The sequence below is a fragment of the Elephas maximus genome, chromosome X (genome assembly GCF_024166365.1).
Source record: "Elephas maximus indicus isolate mEleMax1 chromosome X, mEleMax1 primary haplotype, whole genome shotgun sequence".
In the NCBI taxonomy this organism is placed as follows: domain Eukaryota; kingdom Metazoa; phylum Chordata; class Mammalia; order Proboscidea; family Elephantidae; genus Elephas; species Elephas maximus.
This window is the reverse complement of record NC_064846.1, coordinates 870,073-890,838: the sequence shown is the minus strand read 5'-3', so window position 1 is coordinate 890,838 and position 20,766 is coordinate 870,073. Positions and strand designations below refer to the sequence as shown.

The 20,766-nt window shown below is 40.2% G+C and overlaps 1 protein-coding gene across 1 annotated transcript in view; it reads left to right on the top strand.

Moving 5' to 3' along the window:
• The window catches only part of BRCC3 (BRCA1/BRCA2-containing complex subunit 3), a 68,148-nt gene extending 55,486 nt beyond the window's left edge, over positions 1-12,662 (top strand). The window contains exons 9-12 of the mRNA XM_049871772.1: positions 672-803; positions 1,365-1,408; positions 4,380-4,532; positions 5,708-12,662. Coding sequence (XP_049727729.1) covers positions 672-803; positions 1,365-1,408; positions 4,380-4,531 — 328 coding nt within the window. The 3' untranslated portion in view covers position 4,532; positions 5,708-12,662. The remainder of the gene's footprint in view (positions 1-671; positions 804-1,364; positions 1,409-4,379; positions 4,533-5,707) is intronic.
• The last annotated feature ends 8,104 nt before the right edge of the window (positions 12,663-20,766 follow it).

Genomic DNA, 20,766 nt, shown 5'->3' with positions numbered 1-20,766 from the left:
GGTCCATGTGCCTGGATACTCCACTGAACCCACAGTTGTTGGAGTTTAGGTGTGTTTGGGCTGAGAAGTGGATAGAGGTTGGTTGGTTGGCTTCAGTAACAATCATATCTGTTTCTCCTACTCTAGCATGAAAATACAAGTATTTGTGAATGAATGTCTTACCTATTTCCCCCTCAGGGGAGAGAATGGGAAGTGAGGGCTGCTGGTGAACACTGAGTTAGAACAAGTGAGCAATTATGTGAGTAATCCCATGTACATAATGAATCTGATGGAGTCATTGAAGGGTCTGCAGTTCCTCTTCCCCAGACATTGCGATTAATCTGTTCAACTTCACTGGCAACTTCCTGACTGAAAAGAGTGTTAATTAGCTATTTCCCCTCTCTGGGGAGCATAAGGACCTCAAGCTCCCAAGGCCTTCCTTAAATTTACAGAAGTGGCCTCAGTTTGTCTATGGGATTAGAGAATATTGGCTCTGCAGCTGGGCTTCCAATTGTCTCCCCAGACAAACCCAGTATGAACTCTGTCTACTTTGAAGTTGAGCCACAAAAATAAATTAAAGAGTGTTTCATCTTTGAAGTAAGCTGTATCCCAAAGTTTCTATTAAAACTATGGAGAACTTCTGATTATGACAACTCAGGATTGAAAACTGACCTGAGCTAATTGCCTTTCAGGTATGAGAGAATCGAAATCCCAATCCATATTGTACCTCATGTCACCATTGGGAGAGTGTGCCTTGAATCAGCAGTAGAGCTGCCCAAGATCCTGTGCCAGGAGGAGCAGGATGCATATAGGAGGATCCACAGGTAAAGAACCTCTCTTTTTTTCTTCTCTCATTAGGACCTTTTATCTTGAGTAGCTCAACTGGTGTGCCCCTAGTTCTTTTACCTCTCTGTGAGAAAGCTTTGTAGCAGTCTGCAATCATAATGTTTCCCACACTATATGAAAATGACCTTTTTAACATTTGTTTCTTTCCTGTTACACTTTGGATCCTACAAGGGCAAAGAGGCACTTTTTTGGAGGTTGTAAAAACAAAATAAACAACAACATCTTAGTAGCCCTGGTGCCAAGAATTGGGTCTTCTGTATTAACAGATACCCAACATGTACTGTGTGAAGGCATCATAAGAGACAGTCATTTCAAAATTTATCATGTGTTTTGTGTGAGACACTGACTTGATTTGTAAACTTTCACTTAAAGCACAATAAAAATTAAAAAAAATTATCATGTGTTTCTTGAATTTTTGAATTAATTTAAATCACACATATCCATCTAATCCAGTTGGCAAAGGTCTGATGCAGTTTATCTTTTTTTTTTTTCCCTACAGTACTGCTTTGCCACTAACCTCAAGTATTTTGTCCCTTTAGCCTTACACATCTGGACTCAGTAACCAAGATTCATAATGGCTCAGGTAAGGTTTTTTTCTTGAATGTAAGCAGTGATCCCAGAAATATTAAGCTGACAAAAGGAAAATTAGTTTAAGTCGTTGAAGTAATGAGTACAAGTTATTCTTGAATTTTCTTTCCCAAGAGCTTTGCCATTGATCCTGCTCCCAACTTTTGTTTTGTGCCTGGTGGACCCTTTAACACTAAATGCTACCTGGAATAAGTCTAGAGGAGACTGTACAAGCTTTATGATACATTTACTAAGTGGTGTGCTGGTATATGTTTAACAACCAGGTCTCAGGGAGGGGCGGGTCCCTATTTGTAGTGTTTATCAGTTTCCATGGTGTAATACCCCTACCATGGCCAATTTCAAGCTACTAAACATCGACCAGTTTTGTGGAGGATGTATTAAATATGGTATAATCAGTCTGGAAGAGAGTTTGGTAATTAAAATTATCAAATGCCCCACCAGTCCCTCTCCTAGGTATTTTACTCTAGAGAAATGAAAAGCTATGTTCACACAAAAATCTGTACGTGAATGTTCATAACAGCATTATTCATAGTAGCCAAAAGCTAGAAACAACTCACATGCCCATTGATGGGCGAATGGATAAAAAAGTATGATACATTCATACAATAAAAGGGACAGATTACTGATATACAAACAGCCTGGAAAAATCTCAAAAGCATTATACCAAGTGAAAGAGGCCTTACATAAAAGGCTATATGCTCTATAGTTCCATTTATATGAAATTCAAGAATAGGCAAAATTAATCTGTAGTGATCAGTAGCTGCCTGGGGCCAAGAGTGGAAGGGCATCGTCTGCAAAGAGAATTGCAGAGGGAAACTTTTGGGGTGATGAAAAGTTGCCTATATCTTGATAGTTATACACAGATACTTACATTTATCAAAACTCATTGAACTGTACACTTAAAATGGATACATCTTATTCTCTGTAAATTATACCCCAATAAAGCTTATTTTTAAAGTTAAACGGCAAACTAAAAAAAAGAAAGTTGCCGTCAAGTCCATCCTGACTCATAGTGATCCTATAGGACAGAGTATAACTGCCCCATAGGGTTTCCAAGGCTGAAATCTTTAAGGAGGCACATCTTTCTCTCGTGGAGTAGCCAGTGGGTTTAAACCACCGACCTTTTGGTTAGCAGCTTGTTGCTTTAACCACTGCGCCACCAGGGCTCCTGAAGTTAAATAAACATAGGAGGAAAATATGAGGGTATTTTTCAAACTCTGGGGAGATGATTACCTAAGTATCGTCTGAAACCCTGAAGTCACAAAAGACTGATAGATTTAACTAAATAACAGACTTTTATAGGCCCATTCCAGAAAACTCAAGTTGTTAATAACCTTTAAAAGCTAACCTTTACTGAGTACCTACTATGTGGCAGATACTGTGTTAGCTCACTGAATCTTTGCAAGCCTGTGAGAGTAGGTAGTATTGTTACTCCCATTTTATAGATAAGGAAACTCAGATCAGAAATGTTAAATAACTTGCCTGAGGTCACACAGCTAGTAAGGGGTAGAACCTAACCCAAGTTCCATATGGGAGGTGTGCAAGTTATCTAGCCTACATGCTTCCTTTTACTGATCTCCAAGGGCACTTGTGAGAATTAAATGGCATAATTTGTGTCAAGTACTTAGAATAATGTTAGCTATTATTGTTACTGAAAAAGCACTCAATTAGAAAAATGGGCAAAGCACACAAAGAGGCTATTCACAGTTAAAATAGCCAATTGCAGGCAATATCAAAGAAGTACACATTAAAATAAAGTTACCATTTTTTTCATCTTTTCTCCCGGCAAAGATAAAATTGAGAGATAATTAGGTAAGGAAGTAGGGGAAGTGAACACTCACATATACTGTTCTTGGACGTATAACTTGGTATAATCTGGAAAACACTGGATAATCGGTTTTAATACGTACATGGACTTGGAACTGGCATTTCCACGTCTAGAAAACATATCCTTCAAAAATTATAGAACAAGTATGCAAAAATAAATTTAAAAGAATACTAATCACAGTCTTTATAATAGGAAAAAATTAGATGCTACTGAAATGTCCATCAATAGGGAACTTATTGGTGCATCTACTCAGATGAATATTGTATAGCCCTTAAAAAGGAAAGCTAGATCTTTACTGACACAGAAAGAGGTCTATGACATATTGTTATGTGGGGGAAAAGTAAGGTCCAAAAGAATAGTTTTTATTCAAAAGTACACACAGACACATACATGTACATATATACTTTTACAAAAAGCTGGAAGGATATTCCCCACAGTCATGTATAATGGGAGAGAAAAACATATTTCCATTAGGATAAATTTGTTTCAAATGAGTGCCATAGAATCACTGTCTCACCATGAAGCTGAACTTTGCCAAAGCTTAGGAGGGCAGCATTTTAACTACACTAATTTACAGTTAGGCATGAAAGATAACTCCCTTACTCTATATTCCTCTGGGTTTTCCTCATTTAAAAGAAAATCTTTCAGGTGAGTTGAATTACTGTATTTCTCCAATGCAAGTAACATTTGATAAGCAATTTTCCCACAGGGCTCCATGGAAAACTAAGTTGCAGAATGCAGAGTTCTAGCTCTCTAGGAGGGTTATGGTCATTTACAGTGTGAGCAGGTCTGAAAGGCTGGGGAAAGGAACTCTTTAGTGGCTCTTAGCCATTTTGCCTAAGGAGTAAAGAGCTGGCCTTCTTTCTACTCTTTGTCTAGTCGGGGTTCTCTCTGGCTTATGGATCCAGGGGTGTTCCAGATGACCTCAGAACAGGTATCTGCTTTGCCAAGCTCTTTTGTCTTTCCCTTGGCTGACCGGAGAAAATCTCCCAGTCCCACTTACTGCACTTTTTCTACTTCCTCCTCCAACCCCTTCTTCCTATGCTCACAGTTGAGGGGATGTTGGTAGTGGAACGGGAAATATACCAGTGGACAGTGCTTTCCCACAGTTACCTCATCTGTATTTTCCCTGTTGAAGTGTTTACCAAGAACCTGTGCAGTCAGATGTCAGCAGTCAGTGGGCCTCTCCTACAATGGTTGGAGGACAGATTGGAGCAAAACCAACAGCATTTGCAGGAGTTGCAACGAGAAAAGGAAGAGCTTATGCAAGAACTTTCTTCCCTAGAATAAGGTAGGAGAAAAAAATGGGATAAAATTTTTTTTATTTATGTACTAAATATAGTCTGTGAAAACACACACAACTTGTGTGTAGATAAACAATAGACCGGCTCTTCTTCTATCTCAATGTATGAGTTTTATACTAGCAATGAACACACGGTGTCTTTCTGGAAATTTCATTAGAGCTGCAGACTGAACTCATCTACCTATAACTGACCTACAAAGAGTATTTGTAAGATGATTTAAGTAGAATGTGAAAAAAAAAATTAAGTTTATGGAAGGTACATTGGCAAGGAACATCTTGGAATGAAATGTCTGGGGAATGTATTTTAAACATTTATTTTTCCTTTGTTCTGTCTTTATTTTCATGTTGAAATACATGTACGCCTAGCATAAGCTAAAGGAAGAACAGGATTTCATGTTTCAATTTGGTGGTTACGAGTAAAAAGTACACCAGGGCTAGTGGAAAGAAGTGTAGGTAACTTGTCAGCACCCTGCCAATACTCTTTGCCTTCATTGAGAGGCATGTGTCTTATGTCTTCTTGATTTCCAAAATATTTATTCTGAGATATCTGATAATATTCTGACATATCAAAGGCTGAATCTATGTGGGTACTCCTTTTTAACCAAATAGATGAGTTCTACCATAATTGACTCTGAAGCAAACTCCTATTGAGCAAATCCTATTTACCTTGGAGCTTCCATTATAACATAAATGTTTTTCCGGAAACATTCAGGATTTAGGATATATAAAAATCATGCTATAAAAAGTTCTGTTAACATTATTATCATGTGTAACTATAAATGGTAAGTGTGTCTTCAGAAAAGGGTTAGGCCCATTGCATACTAGAAATTAAAGTTGGGATTGGGGAAGGTGAAAAGAAAGAGAAGAAAAAGAGCCCTAATCCCAACAATGGTGATAAAGGGTTGTTTCTGTTTTTGTTTGTTTGTTCTTATTGTTTCTCCCTGGGTTATTGTTTTTCAAATTTCAAAGTGTAGTCCAGAACCACTTGCATTAGAATTACTTGGAGGTCAAACTCTGCCTCCGTGGGTGGAGCCCAGAAATCTCCAGCTGGTTCTGAGGCATACTAAAGTTTGAAAACCAGTACCCTAGGTCATATTGAATGTAAATGCTGTATTTTTCCTAATTCCCCACAGCCACAGTTCTATTCTTTTCTTTCCCTATAGGAAAGACAAAATATCCAGGTGTAAAATTAATTAAGCCAAATCAATTTTGAAGAAGTATAAAGCTGGAAGATTGACATTACCTGATTTCAAGACTTAAAATAAAGCCACAGTAATCAAGACGATATGGTGTTGGCAGAGAGATGGACATACAAATCAGTGGAACAGAATAGAGAACCCAGAAATAAACCCACACAAATACACCCAACTAATTTTGACAAAGGTGCAAAAGCAATTCAATGGAGGAAGGTTAGCCTTTTCAACAAGTGGGCATTCATAGGCAAAAAGAACCTCAGCCTAAACCTTTATACAAAAATTAACTCTTTATTACAAAAATTAACTCAAAATGAATCATGGACTTACAAGTAAGATATAAAACATTTAGAAAAAAATAATTGGAGAAAATCCTCAGGATCTAGGGCCAGGTGATAAGTTCTTGAACTTCACCCCAAAAGCACAAGCCACAAAAGCAAAACACTGATATATTGAACTTCATCAAAATTAAAAGCTTTTGCTCTGTGAAAAACTTAAGAAGAAAAGACAAGGTACAGATTGAGAGAAACTGTTTGCAAACCATACATCTGACCAATCTAGAAAATATAAAAAATGCTCAAAACTCCAAAGTTAAAAAAAATTAAGATAATGGGCAAAAGACATGAATAGACATTTCACTGAAGAGGATATATGGATGGCAAGTAAGCTCATGAAAAGATGCTGAATATTATTAGTCATCAGGGAAATAAAAACTAAAATCATAATGCGGTATCACTACACACCTATCAGAATGGCTGAAGAAAAAAAACAGTGGTAATAACAAATGCTATTGAGAATACCCATGAACTGGATCTCTCAAACATTGCTGATGGGAATTTAAAATGGTACAGCCACTCTTGAAGAGTTTGGAAATTTCTTATAAGGTTAGACATACACTTACTATAAAAAAAAAATTACTATAGGACCCAGTAATTATGCTCCTTCACATTTATCTCAGAGAAATGAAAACCTGTATCTGCACAAAATCCTGTACATGAATGTTCGTAACAGCTTTACTTGTAATACCCAAAAATTGGAAACAACCCAGATGCCCTCCAATAAGTGAATGGTTAAACTGTGTTACATCCATACCATGGAATATTGTTGTTTTTAGGTGCCGTCGAGTCCGTTCGACTCATAGCAACCCTATGTCCTACAGAACGAAACACTGCCCGGTCCTGCGCCATCCTCACAATCATTGTTATTCCCGAGCCCATTGTTGAAGCCACTGTGTCAATCCATCTTGTTGAGGGTCATCTTCTTTTTCACTGACCCTGTACTTTACCAAGCATGATGTCCTTCTCCAGGGACTGATCCCTCCTGACAACATGTCCAAAGTATGTAAGATGCAGTCTCGCCATCCTTGCCTCTGAGGAGCATTCTGGCTGCACTTCTTCCAAGACAGATTTGTTCGTTCTTTTGGCAGTCCATGGTATATTCAATATTCTTCGCCAACACCACAATTCAAAGGCATCAACTCTTCTTCAGTCTTCCTTATTCATTGTCCAGCTTTCACATGCATATGATGCGACTGAAAATACCATGGCTTGCGTCTGGCACACCTTAGTCTTCAGGGTGACATCTTTGCTCTTCAATACTTTGAAGAGGTCCTTTGCAGCAGATTTGCCCAATGCAATGCGTCTTTTGATTTCTTGACTGCTGCTTCCATGGCTGTGGATTGTGGATCCAAGTACAATGAAATTCATGGAATACTATTCTACAATGAAAAAGAATGGACTATCGACACGCTCAATAACTTGGATAGATCTCAGTGGAATTATGCTGAGTGAAAAAACCCAATCTCGAAAGGTTGTAGTCTGTATGGCTCCACTTATAATGACAAAATTATAGAAATGAGCAGATTAGTGGTTGCCAGAGACAGGGACTAGAGGGGTCATGGGGTATGTCCAACTATAAAAGGATAATACAAGGGATTCCTTTGTGGTGATGGAACAGTTGTGTATCTTGATTGTGGTGGTAATTACACAATTTTTATACTTGTGCTAAAATTGCATAGAACAACACACACAAATGAGCGCATGTAAAATCTGGTGAAACTGAATAAGATCTGTAGTCTAGTTAACAGTATTGAACCACTGTCCATTTCTTGGTTTTGGAATTATACTATAACTGTGCAAGATCTTCCTTTTGGGAAAATTAGGTGAAAAGTACGTGGCACTCTTTGTACTATTTTTGCAACTTCCTATAAGACTATAATTATTGCAAAATAAAAACGTAAGTATTAATTAAGAAACTAGGAATTATGGTACTTGTTTTATGAAATAAGGATGTGATAAAAAGAAAATCTGAGGGGAATAAAATGGTTTGAATATTTTTACAGGCCAACCTGAGCACAAATCCCTTTCCCTTTCTGAGCCTCATTTTCCTCGAGTATAAAATCAGAAGGTTAGAGTAGATGACCACCAAGATTCCTGTTAGCTCAGTGTTCAGTCTTTGAATGAGTTGAGCATCACAAGGAATAGTAATGTGAACAAAATGTATTATTTCTCACATGCACCAACCCACCTTACTTTACACAAAATATTGCATCCTGCGCACAGCCCTGTATCCCCTTTGGTCACCAGTGTCTCTTTCAATCACAGCCAAAACCCTGACAGGAAAAATATACGCTTGCTCTCTTTTTCTGCTTTCTCGTCTCCCATTCATTCAACTCAAGATGACATCGTTGCTTTTTAACACTGTAAAGAGGTCTTTTGCAGCAGAGTTGCCGAATGCAATGCATCCTTTGATTTCTTGACTGCTGCTTCCATGCGTGTTGATTGTGGACCCAAGTAAAATGAAATCCTTGACAACTTCAATCTTTTCTCCGTTTATCATGATATTGCTTATTGGTCCACTTGTGAGGATTTTTGTTTTCTTTATGTTGAGGTGTAATCCATACTGAAGGCTGTGGTCTTTGATCTTCATCAGTAAGTGCTTCAACTCCTCTTCACTTTCAGCAAGCAAGGTGGTGTAATCTGCATAATGTAGGCTGTTAATGAGTCTTCCTCCAATCCTGATGCACTGTTGTTCTTCATATAGTCCAGTTTCTTGGATTATTCGTCAGCATACAGACTGAATAGTTATGGTGAAAGGATACAACCCTGACACACACCTTTCCTGACTTTAAACCATGCAGTCTCCCCTTGTTCTGTTTGAACAACTGCCTCTTGATCTGTGTGCAGGTTCGTCATGAGCACAATTAAGTGTTCTGGACTTCCCATTCTCCATGATATTATCCATAATTTGTTATGATCCACACAGTCAAATGCCTTTGCATAGTCAATAAAACACAAGTAAACATCCTTCTAGTATTCTCTGCTTTCAGCCAGGATCCATCTGACATCAGCAATGATATCCCTGGTTCCACGTCCTCTTCTGAAACCGGCCTGAATTTCTGGCAGTTCCCTGTCGATATACCGCTGCATCTGCTTTTGAATGATCTTCCGCAAAATTTTGCTTGCTTGTGATATTAATGATATTGTTCCATAATTTCCATATTCGGTTGGATCACCTTTCTTTGGAATAGGCATAAATATGGATCTGTTTCAGTCAGTTGGCCAGGAAGCTGTCTTCCATATTTCTTGGCATAGATGAGTGAGCACCTCCAGTGATGCATCTGTTTGTTGAAACATCTCAATTGATATTCCATCAATTCCTGGAGCCTTGTTTTTTGCTAATGCCTTCAGTGCAGCTTGCATTTCTTCCTTCAGTACCATTAGTTCTTGATCATATGCTACCTCCTGAAATGGCTAAACACTGACCAGTTCTTTTTGGTACAGTGACTCTGTGTATTCCTTCTATCTTGTTTTGATGCTTCCAGTGTCATTCAATATTTTCCCCATAGAATCCTTCAAAATTGCAACTTGGGGCTTGAATTTTGTCTTCAGTTCTTTCAGCTTGAGAAATTCCAAGAATGTCCTTCCCTTTTGATTTTCTAACTTCAGATCTTTGCATATTTCATTATCATACTTTACTTTGTCTTCTCCAGCTGCCCTTTGAAATGTTCTGTTCAGCTCTTTTACTTCATCATTTCTTCCTTTTGCTTTGGCTGTTCTGCATTGAAGAGCAAGTTTCAGAGTCTCTTCTAATATCCGCTTTGGTCTTCTCTTTCTTACCTGTGTTTTTAATGACCTCTTGCTTTCTTCATGTATGATGTCCTCCCACAACTCCTCTCATCTTCTGTCATTAGCGTTCAATGGGTCAAGTCTATTGAGATGGTCTGTAACTTCGAGTGGGATATACTCAAGGTCATACTTTGGCTGTCTTGGACTTGTCCTAATTTTCTTCAGCTTCAGCCTATCTTGCATACGAGCAATTGATGGTCTGTTCCACAGTCGGCCCCTGGCCTTGTTCTCACTGAGGATATTGAGTTTCTCCATTGTCTTTCCACAGATGTAGTCGATTTGATTCCTGTGTATTCCGTCAGGCAAGGCCCATATGTATAGTCACCGTTTTTGTTTGTGAAAAAAGGTATTAGCAGTGAAGAAGTCGTTGGTCTTGCAAAATTCTATCATGCCATCTCCAGCATCATTTCTAACACCAAGGCGATATTTTGCAAGTACCAATCCTTCTTGTTTGTTTCCAACTTTCACATTCCAATCACCAGTAATTATCGATGCATCCTGATTGCACGTTTGATCAATTTCAGACTGTAGAAGTTTGTAAAAATTTTCAGTTTCTTCATCTTTGGCATTACTGGTTGGTGTGTAAATTTGAATAATAGCTGTATTAACTGGTCTTCCTTGTGGGCATATGATCATATCACTGACAACATTATACTTCAGGATAGATCTTGAAATGTTCTTTTTGATGATGGGTGCGATACTATCCTTCTTCAATTTGTCATTCCCGGCATAGTAGACCATATAATTGTCTGATTCAGAATGGCCAATACCAGTCCCTTTCAGTTCACTAATGCCTAGGATAGCGATCTTTATGTGTTCCATTTCATTTTTGACAACTTCCAATTTTTTTAGCTTCGTACTTCATACATTCCGCTTCTCAATCATTAATGTTTACAGATGTTTCTGCTCATTTTGAGTCATGCCACAGTGGCAGATGAAGGTCCTGAAAGCTTGACTCCATCCACGTCAGTAAGATTGACTCTCCTTTGAGGAGACAGCTCTTCCTCAGTCGTATTTTGAGTGCCTTCCAACCTGAGGGGCTCATCTTCTGGCACTGGATCAGACAGTGTTCTGTTGCTATTCATAAGGTTTTCACTGGTCAAATTTTTTTTAGAAGTAGATTGCCACGTCCTTCTTCCTAGTCTTAGTCTGAAAGCTCCACTGAAACCTGTTCACGATGGGTGACCCTGCTGGTATTTGAAATACCAGTTGAATAGCTTCCAGCATCGCAGCAGCACGCAAGCCTCCACAGTTGGACAAACTGACATAACCATTAGTCCTTTGGGAAATAAAAATCCAAACCACAGTGAGATACTACTTCACACCCACTATTGATGGCTATAGTCAAAATGACAGATAATAAAGTGTTGACAAGGAATTGGAGAAATTGGAACCCTCATCCATTGCTGGTAGGAATGTAAAATGGTGCAACCCCTGTCAAAAACAGTTTGGTGGTTCCTCAAAAAGTTAAACAAATTACCAAGTGACCCAGCAGTTTCACTCCTAGGTATATACCTAAGAGAAATGAAAACATATCCACGCAAAAACTTTTACATGAATGTTCATAGCAGCACTATTTACAATAGCCAGAAGGTGGGAAGAGTCCAAATGTCCATCAACAGAAGAATGGATAAACAATATGTGGTATATACACACTATGGAATACTACTCAGCCATACAAAGAGAAATGAAGTTCTGATACATGCTATGACATGGATGAGCCTTGAAAACGTGCTCAATGAAAGAAACCATATTCAAAAGGCCGCCTATTGTATGATTCCCCTTATATAAAATACTCACATTAGGCAAAGTCATAGAGACAGAAGGCAGATTAATGATAGCTTAAAAGCTTTTTTTAAGAGCTAGGCCGCTAACCAAAAGGTCAGCAGTTGGAATCCACCAGCCACTCCTTGGAAACCCTGTGGGCAGGTCTACTCTGTCCTATAGGGTGTCTGTAAGCTGGAATTGACTCGAGGGCAATGTTTGTTTGTTTTAGGGCTAAAGGGTGAGAGGTTTGGGGCTGTAATAGCTAAAGGGTATGGAGTTTATTTCTGAAGCGAAGAATATATCCTAAAATTGATTGTGGTGACATTACATAAGTGTGTATATACTAAAAACCATTTAATTGTACATCTTTAATGGGATAATTGTGTTGTATGTGAACTATATCTCAATAAAAGTGTAAAAGCTAAAGGGGAAAAAATAACTGCTGCTTCAGCTGACCCTGCAGACTGGCTGCTTCTGCTCCCAGGGGAGGGGAAGACATAAGATGGTCACCTGGCAGCTGTTGTAGCATCTGTGTTTCTGTAAAAAAGCTTTGAATAGAGATTGAACAAAACTTGCAGTCAAGAGAAAAAAGGGTAGGATATTAACATAAAGTTGTGAGTGAGGCTTAGTTCAATTAATTGTATGTACTGATATGAGAATGTGTGATTGATGTTGAAATGCGTTACATGTTTAAACTGTAAATGCTTATAAAGTGTTAGAAAATTTCTCTGATATCCGATGTTTTCACTGTACAAATAATGTCTTGTTGGTAAGTTAAAAGTCTCAGTCCCAATGGATTGTTTACCCACCAGCTGGAGTAACTGATAAGCCCCAACAGAATTCAGGGGCCTGCTTACCAAGGAAAGTTTCTTGAAACAATGTAGGTGAATTCCATTGCTGAGTCTGTCAAAGAAAAGTTGCTGTCTTTTACAGAGAACTCTTTGTTCCTGATTAAAAAAAAAAAAAAAAGGCTGTAACTCCTGCCAAAAATTAGCCCATTTCTTTTATTGTGAAAGAAGCCACACTACTCAGGCTTTGGCCCACCTGCATGCGACTTTTGATCTCCTCTGGTTATCTATTAAGTAGCTCTGGTGGTGCAATGGTTCAAGCGCTTGGCTGCTAACCAAAAGGTCGGCAGTTCAAACCCACCAGCTCCTCGGCTGGAGAAGGATGTGGCAGCCTGCTTCCGTAGAGATTTCAGCCCTGGAAACCCTATGGAGCAGGTCTACTCTGTCCTACAGGGTGGCTATGAGTCGGAATCGACTTGACAGCAGTGGGTTTGGGTTTAGGTATCTATTGGTAGTGCCTCAATGCCATTAAGACTTTTTCAGGTTATGTTGTTGTTTTCATCTAATCAGCTGACTCTTGTCCCTGTTTTGTGTTTTATTTGATGGACATTCTGCACACCCAAATGCTTGCAATGGATACTGCTAAAGACATTAAATAGGACTAGATGTGTTCAGAATGTTCCCAATGCCACAATTAGAACGGTGATGGTGGGGCAACTGTTAGCCTCCCTGACTTCCCCAGTCCAGCCATATGGCATCAGTAAAACAAACAGTATAGAATATCAGAGAAAGAGAAAGGGGGAATCACTCTAGTGATTAAGGAGCTAGTAGAAAAGGAGTGCTGAAGGAAACTATCCAACATGAAGTCTGTACAACCTTAACCACTCCTGTTCCTACTAGCTCCTTAATCACTAGAGTGATCTTTCCCTCCCTCTCTTCTTCTCTCCCTGTAGGCTTTGGTACACTGAGGGTCTTGAGGATGCCTGTGTGTGGTTCATGGATCTGCTAAGTTAAAGGCCAGACTGGGCCTCTTACCCCCTCCCATTTACAGCCTGTCTTAGTCATCTAGTGCAGCTGTAACAGAAACACCACAAGTAGATGGCTTTAACAAAGAGAAATTTATTCCGTTAAAGTCCAGTAAGCTACAAGTCCAAATTCAGGGCATCAGCTCCAGGGGAAGGCTTTCTGTCAGCTCTGGAGGAAGGTCTTTGTCATCAATCTTCCCCTGGTCGGGGAGCTTCTCACACAGGGACCCTGGGTCCAAAGAACACGCTATTCTCTTGGTTCTTGTTTCTTGGTGGTATGAGGTCCCCATGTCTCTCTGCTTGCTTCTCTCCTCTATATCGCAAAAGAGATTGGCTCAAGGCACAATCCAGTCTTGTAGATTGAGTCCTGCCTTCTTAACATAACTGCCACTAATCCCACCTCATTAACACAGAGATAGGATTTACAACATTTAGGAAAATCACATCAGATGACAAAATGCCAAACAATCACACCATACGGGGAATCATGGTCTAGCCAAATTGATACACATATTTTTGGGGGACACAGTTCAATCCATGACACAGCCCAAACTGTCTTCCTTGAGTATGTGCTGCACCAGGATCAAGCCCCCTGCAATGCACCTTGTTACAGTTTCACTGACTCATCGGCAGTAGTTCATGGATTGGCGGTGTGGTCTGGTTCCTGATGGCAGGATGACTGGATGGTTGAGTCTCAGCCTCGGCAAAGACAAACATTACAGTGGCCCTGTTCTGTGAGCCATGTGGATACCCATGACAAGTGGGTAAGGACCATCAGAGGATGAACATCAGAGGAATCAATGCAGTAATCAGACTTGTGCCCAGGCGGTGAGTGCTATGGAGTGGACTCAAAGGTGAAACTGAAAAAGAACTGGATGATCAAGGCTTGGTGTCCAGTGCAGTACACAGCTACAACAGGTAGTTTGGGCTGTAAACGTGGCAGCTCCCCAGAAGGGTATGTCCCACCAAAATAGAATGTTTAGTTATGAGGTGGGGAAGCGGAAGGGTGCCCAGACTAGCTGTTACAGATCCAAACTACATAATTAACCATTCTCACTGTTCGTTTGTTTCTCCCACACCTAACCCTGTGGCCCTAAAAACCTGAAACCTGTTGCCATTGAGTCAATTCCAACTCATAGCTAGGTGACTGAAATTAGGGAGTAGCAAAGGGCGGGGGGGCACGATTCCAGCCTGGACCTGGTGCTTCTTTTGCCACTTGGCTGTGCTTGCTGAGTTGGGACAATGATGGATATAGATGATAATGATCGTGAATGTGAGGTGATAACTCCTAAGGTGGTCCATGCATCAGGGGTGGGAGATGTTCTGGGAACAAGAAACTGCTGAGCCACCCAGGGATAAGGTGTGGGTGAGACATGGGGAGTGTTGAAAAAGGGTGTAATGGTTACTATAGGGACTGGTCCTGCTAATCACATGGCTGTGGGAGGAGGGCAGCAAGCCAGACTGCTGCCACCACCCTCAACATGACAGGTGGCCAACAAAGAATTGCAATCTAAGGACTCTCAGAAATGTTTCAGCAGCTGCTGACTCCAGGAGTGAATGACCTCTATTCAAGGAGACAGAAGATTAACTTTCTGAAAACTAACAACTGTTTTGTACAAAAACTTAATAGAATTGTATCCTGACCCCAGCTCAGCACAATACTGCTGCCAAGGTCGCCATTAATTCTTATGTGGACATCAGGCCTGACACACATAAACTGGTCTGTACTGTCCTAGCATGAGTGATAAGAGACGATAACATTTCCCTGGACTTCCTGCTGACCAGTCAAGATAGAGTATGTGGATTAATGATGCGGAGCCTGACTGGAGTCTATTCTTTAAGTTGGCCTGATCATAATACTAGGTGATCATAATCATGGCCACTCTTGTCCTGTGTTGCCTGAAACAAAGAGAATGTATTTGGTACAAGCCTTTATCAGTACAATTAATCAGAGTACATGATGTAGAGGCCTACACTCCTCAGATTTCTTAGCTGGATACGTGAAAGGTTGGGGAATAGGAGGGTGGAGTTGTAGGGGAATGGCTCTGCCATGATACACTTGCAACCTTACTGTATCTAGGCCTGAACTGCAGCTTATCTTAGTTTTGGCAGTATGCCTTGTGATCCTCCCAGAACACAAGAAGGTGGGAGACTTGGGAGGCACTGCCTCAAGGCCATCTCCCACCCACCTCCCTATCTCGCCTGGGAGGCTGTCATGAGAGAGTTTCTCATCGCCTCCTGAGTTTCTGCCTCAACCCCCCTCAGGATATAGCTCCAGTAAAATTAACAATATCTAGCATCCAATAAGAAATTACTACACATAGGAAGAAGCAGAAAAATGTGACCCATACACAACAGAAAAAAAATAAGTCAGCACAAACAGGCCTATAAGTGACAAAGATGATGAAATTAGCAGACACACATTTTAAAGTAAGTTTTATGACTATTAACGAGCCCTGGTGGCACAGCGGTTAAGCACTCAGCTGCTAACCAAAACGTTTGAACCCATTAGCCGCTCCACAGAAGAAAGATGTGGCAATCTGCTCCCGTAAAGATTACAGCCTTGGAAATCGTATGGGGCAGTTCTACTCTGTCCTATAGGGTCACTATGAGTTGGAATTGACTCAACAGCAACGGGTTTGATTTTTTTGTTGTAACTATTAAAGAACACCTGGTGGTGTAACAGTTAAGTGCTCAGCTGGCAGTTCAAACCCAGCCAGCAGCTCTGCAGGAAAAAGACCTGGTGATCTGCTCCCAGAGAGATTACAGCCTAGGAAACCCTATGGGAGAATTCTACTCTGTCACATATGGTCAGTATGAGTCAAAAACAATTAGGTGGCACCTAACAGCAAAAACATTATAACAATTGTGAATATGCTCAAGGGTTTAAAGGAAAATGTGAACATGATGAGAAAAGAAATAGAAGATATAACAAAAAAAAAAAAACATTCAAATTCACAAGAAAGACCAGACTTACTGGTCTGACAGAGACTGGAGAAACCCCCAAGACTAGGGCCCCCAGACACCCTTCTAACTCAGAACTTAAGCCACTCCCAAAGTTCAGCTTTCAGCCAAAGATTAGGCAGGCCTTTTTATAAAACAGTAAAACATTTGAGGAACATGCTTCTTACATCAATCAAGTATCCGAGACCAAATGAGCAGCACTTGCCCAAAAGCAAAGTCAAGAAGGCAGGAATGGACAGGAAAACTGGACGAATGGACATGAAGAAACGGGTGGAAAAGGGGAGAGGGCTGACAACATTGCGGGGATTGCAACTAATGTCACGAAACAATTTGTGTATAAATTTTTGAATGAGAAATAATTTGCTGTGTAAACTTTCACCTAAAGCACAATAAAATTAAAAAAAAAATTTTTAAACAACCAAGGCAGGGCCAAAATGGCAGAATAGTCAGACACCTCCCGTCATCCCTCTTACAATGAAGACCCCAAAAACCAAGTGAATCAATTATATATGACAACCTAGGAGCCCTGATCATCAAAGAAAAAGCTGAGGAGTCGGACTGAGCAGCAGGGGGAAGAAGACACAGTTCACAAGCAGCAAAGCAGTGCCAGTCGTTTGGTTGCCAGCACCCTGCAGGCTGGATCAGCCAGTGCACACGCGCTAAGGCAAACAGTAGCATTCAGGATGTGTTTCACTGTGCTGGGGGAGGCCAGGTGGTAGGACGTCTGCACAAGCCTCCAGAGCCAGGGGTAAGTGGTGCTGGGCCTGTGAAAATTAAGTACAAGCGTCTAACCTACCACGCAGGGTCAAAATAACACCTTGCCCTCCAGGACTCTCACAGCAGAGAAGTGCCTCTTTCCCCTCACCCCTACCCCCACCCCACTCTACTCCCCACACCAGTCCAGCAGTATTCAACAACTGCCACACCCTCTAGGCCAGAACTCAGGGCTAACCACACCCAAACCAGTCTCCTGGCTTTAAAAAAAAATGCAAAGCTCCTAAGCTGGGAACTCAGGTCTATCTACGCCCAAACCAGTCTCCCAGCTTTAAAAAATCACCACACCCCCTAAGCTGGGAACTCAGAGCAGGTACTGCCCCTGTGTCTAGGCACTGGGGTAAGGGGTCCACAGACTTGTAGCATCCCTCATCCCTGCCTAGACCTGTGTAGGCCACTTCAACAGTGTAGGACCTCATTAGCATAAAGCAACAGGGCATATACCTGAAACCTATTTTCAACTGCAGCACCCAAGGGGGAGTTGCACATTCATGACATTTGACACCATCCTGTCCATTAAGCAGGGACCTCACCTACCCACATCAGGGGCCTGAGGGCTGGCGGTATCACCCACTCCATCTAGCCACCCACAACGGGTCTGAGAATATGTGGTGCCTCCCAGTCCCTACAGCCAATGGCATTGGGTGCCCAAAGTCTGGCTGCAAAACCCACACCTTTACGTGCTCTAGGGGACAGGGACACACCCTCCACCTAGGCATTCAGGAGCAGCCATCAGCCTCCTGCCTTCCTCAGCACATAGCCCTCTACTGCAGCCAGATACCTGTGCCTACTGTGAACACCCCTATGTAGCCCTACCCACCTAGGACTGTAGGGGAGAGTCGAGCCACACACTCGGTGACTGACGACCTGGACGCCTAAGCCACATCCACACAAGAAAAGTGAACAGACTCCTGGGCTTACATACCTAGTAGCTGCTCTAACCACCTGCTGACAGGACATGAGAGCTTCAAAGACACTGATAACCAAAGTAACTAACATGCCCAGCCTACTCAGGCATATCAAAACAAAAAGCCAGAACACAATAAACCAACACACAATAAATAAGTATAATAACTTACTGATGGCTCAGAGACAACAGTCAATAGCAAATCACATAAAGAAGCAAGTCAAGATGGCTCCAGCAAGTGACCAAAATAAAGAACTAGAAAGCCTTTGGGAGGAAAAGAAGGTCTTAGAATTATCAGAGGTAGAATTCAAAAGATTAATATACAGAGCTCTTCAAGAGGTCAGGAAGGAAATCAGGCAAAACTCAGACCAAGCCAAGGAACACACAGACAAAGCAATAGAGGGATTGAGGAAAACAATACAAAAAAAGAACAACAAATTTAACAGGCTGCTAGAATCCATAGAGAGACTGCTAACAGAAATCCAGAAGATTAACAATAAAATTTCAGAATTAGACAACTCAATAGAAAGTCAGAGGAGCAGAATTGAGGCAACGGAAGTCAGAATTACTGAGATTGAAGATAAATCTCTTGACACCAATATATTTGAGGAAAAATTAGAAAAAAAATGAAGAAACCCTAAGAATTATGTGGGGACGCTATCAAGAGGAAAAACGTATGACCGATTGGAATACCAGAACGGGGAGAGATAACAGAAAATACAGAGAGAATTTGTTGAAGATTTGCTGGCAGAAAACTTCCCTGATATCATGAAAGATGAGAAGGTATCTATCCAGGAACTCAATGAAACTCACACAGGGTAGATCCCAAAAGAAAGCCACCAAGACATATTATAATCAAACTTGCCTAAACCAAAGATAAAGAGAGAATCTCGAGAGTAGCTAGGGATAAACAAAAAGTCACCTACAAAGGAGAATCAGTAAGTCTAAACTCTGACTACTCAGCAGAAACCATGCAGACCAGAAGGCAATGGGATGACATATATAAAGCCTTGAAGGAAAAAAAAATTGCCAGCCAAGAACTATATATCCAGCAAAACTGTCTCTCAAGTATGATGGCGAACTTAGGGCATTTCCAGATGAACAGAAGTTGAGGGAATATGTAAAAACCAAACCAAAATTACAAGAAATATTAAAGGGAGTCCTCCAGTTTGAGGACCAACAATATCAGACAATGACTCAAGGACAAAACAGCCAGATAACCCAGATAGAGAAGTTGCAAAAATAAGTCGACGCGAGAAGACTGAAAATATGGAACTGAGATGTCAATACGTAAATAATGACAACATTAAAACAAAAAAGAGAGAATAAATAGTGTCATCATAGAACTTCCATATGGAGAGGAAGTTAAGGTGATATCAAGAAATAAAAGATTAGTTTAAACTTAAAAAAACAAAGGTAAATTTTAAGGTAACCACAAAGGAAGCTAACAAATCTACCCATCAAAATAAAAAAGAAGAAAAACATAAAGACTCAGCAAACACAAAATCAACAATACTGAAAAAGATGAAAAGAAAATATATTTAAAAAAATGACTCAGCATAGAAAATTAACTGGAACAAAGAAACTGTCAACATCATTTTAAAAAATGCATCAAAATGACAGCAGTAAACTCATTGCAATCAAATAATTACACTGAATGTAAATGTACTAAATGCATGAATAAGAGACAGAGAGTGACAGAATGGATAAAGAAACATGATCCATCTATATGCTGCCTACAAGAGACACACCTTAGACTCAAAGACACCAAGTAAGACTCAAAGGATGGAAAAAAATATATCAAGCAAACAACAACCAAAAAAGAGCAGGAATAGCAATATTAATCTCTGACAAAATAGACTTTAAAGCAAAATCCACTACAAAGGATAAGGAGGGACACTATATAATGATTAAAGTTTCAGTATGCCAGGAGGACATAACCATACTAAATATATATGCACCCAATGACAGGGCTCCAAAATACATTTAAAAAACACTCTAACAGCACTGAAAAGAGAAATAGACAGCTCCACAATAATAGTAGGAGACTTCAACACACCACTTTCAGTGAAGGACAGAACATCTAGAAAGAAACTCAATAAAGACACAGAAGATCTAAATGTCACAATCAATCAACCTGACCTCGTAGACATATACAAAACACTCCACCCAACAACAGCCAAGTATATACTCTTTTCCAATTCACATGGAACATTCTCCAGAATAGACCAGATTTTAGGCCACAAAGCAAGCCTTAACAGAATCCAAAACATCGAAATATTACAAAGCATCTTTTCTGATAGTAAAGCCATAAAAGTAGAAATCAATAAAAGACGAAGCAAGGAAAAAAAAAATCAAACACATGGAAACTGAACAACACTTTGCTCAAAAACTACCAGGTTAGAGAATAAATCAAGGAGAGAATAAAGAAATTTGTAGAATCAAATGAGAACGAACACACACCTTACCAGAACCTTTGGGACACAGCAAAAGCAGTGCTCAGAGGTCAATTTATACAATAAACACACACATCCAAAAAGAAGAAAGGGCCAAAATCAAAACATTAACCCTATACCTTGAACAAATAGAGAGCAGCAAAAGAAGTCCTTGGGCACCAGAAGAAAGGAAATAATAAAGATTAGAGCAGAAATAAATGAAATACAGAGTAGAAAAATGA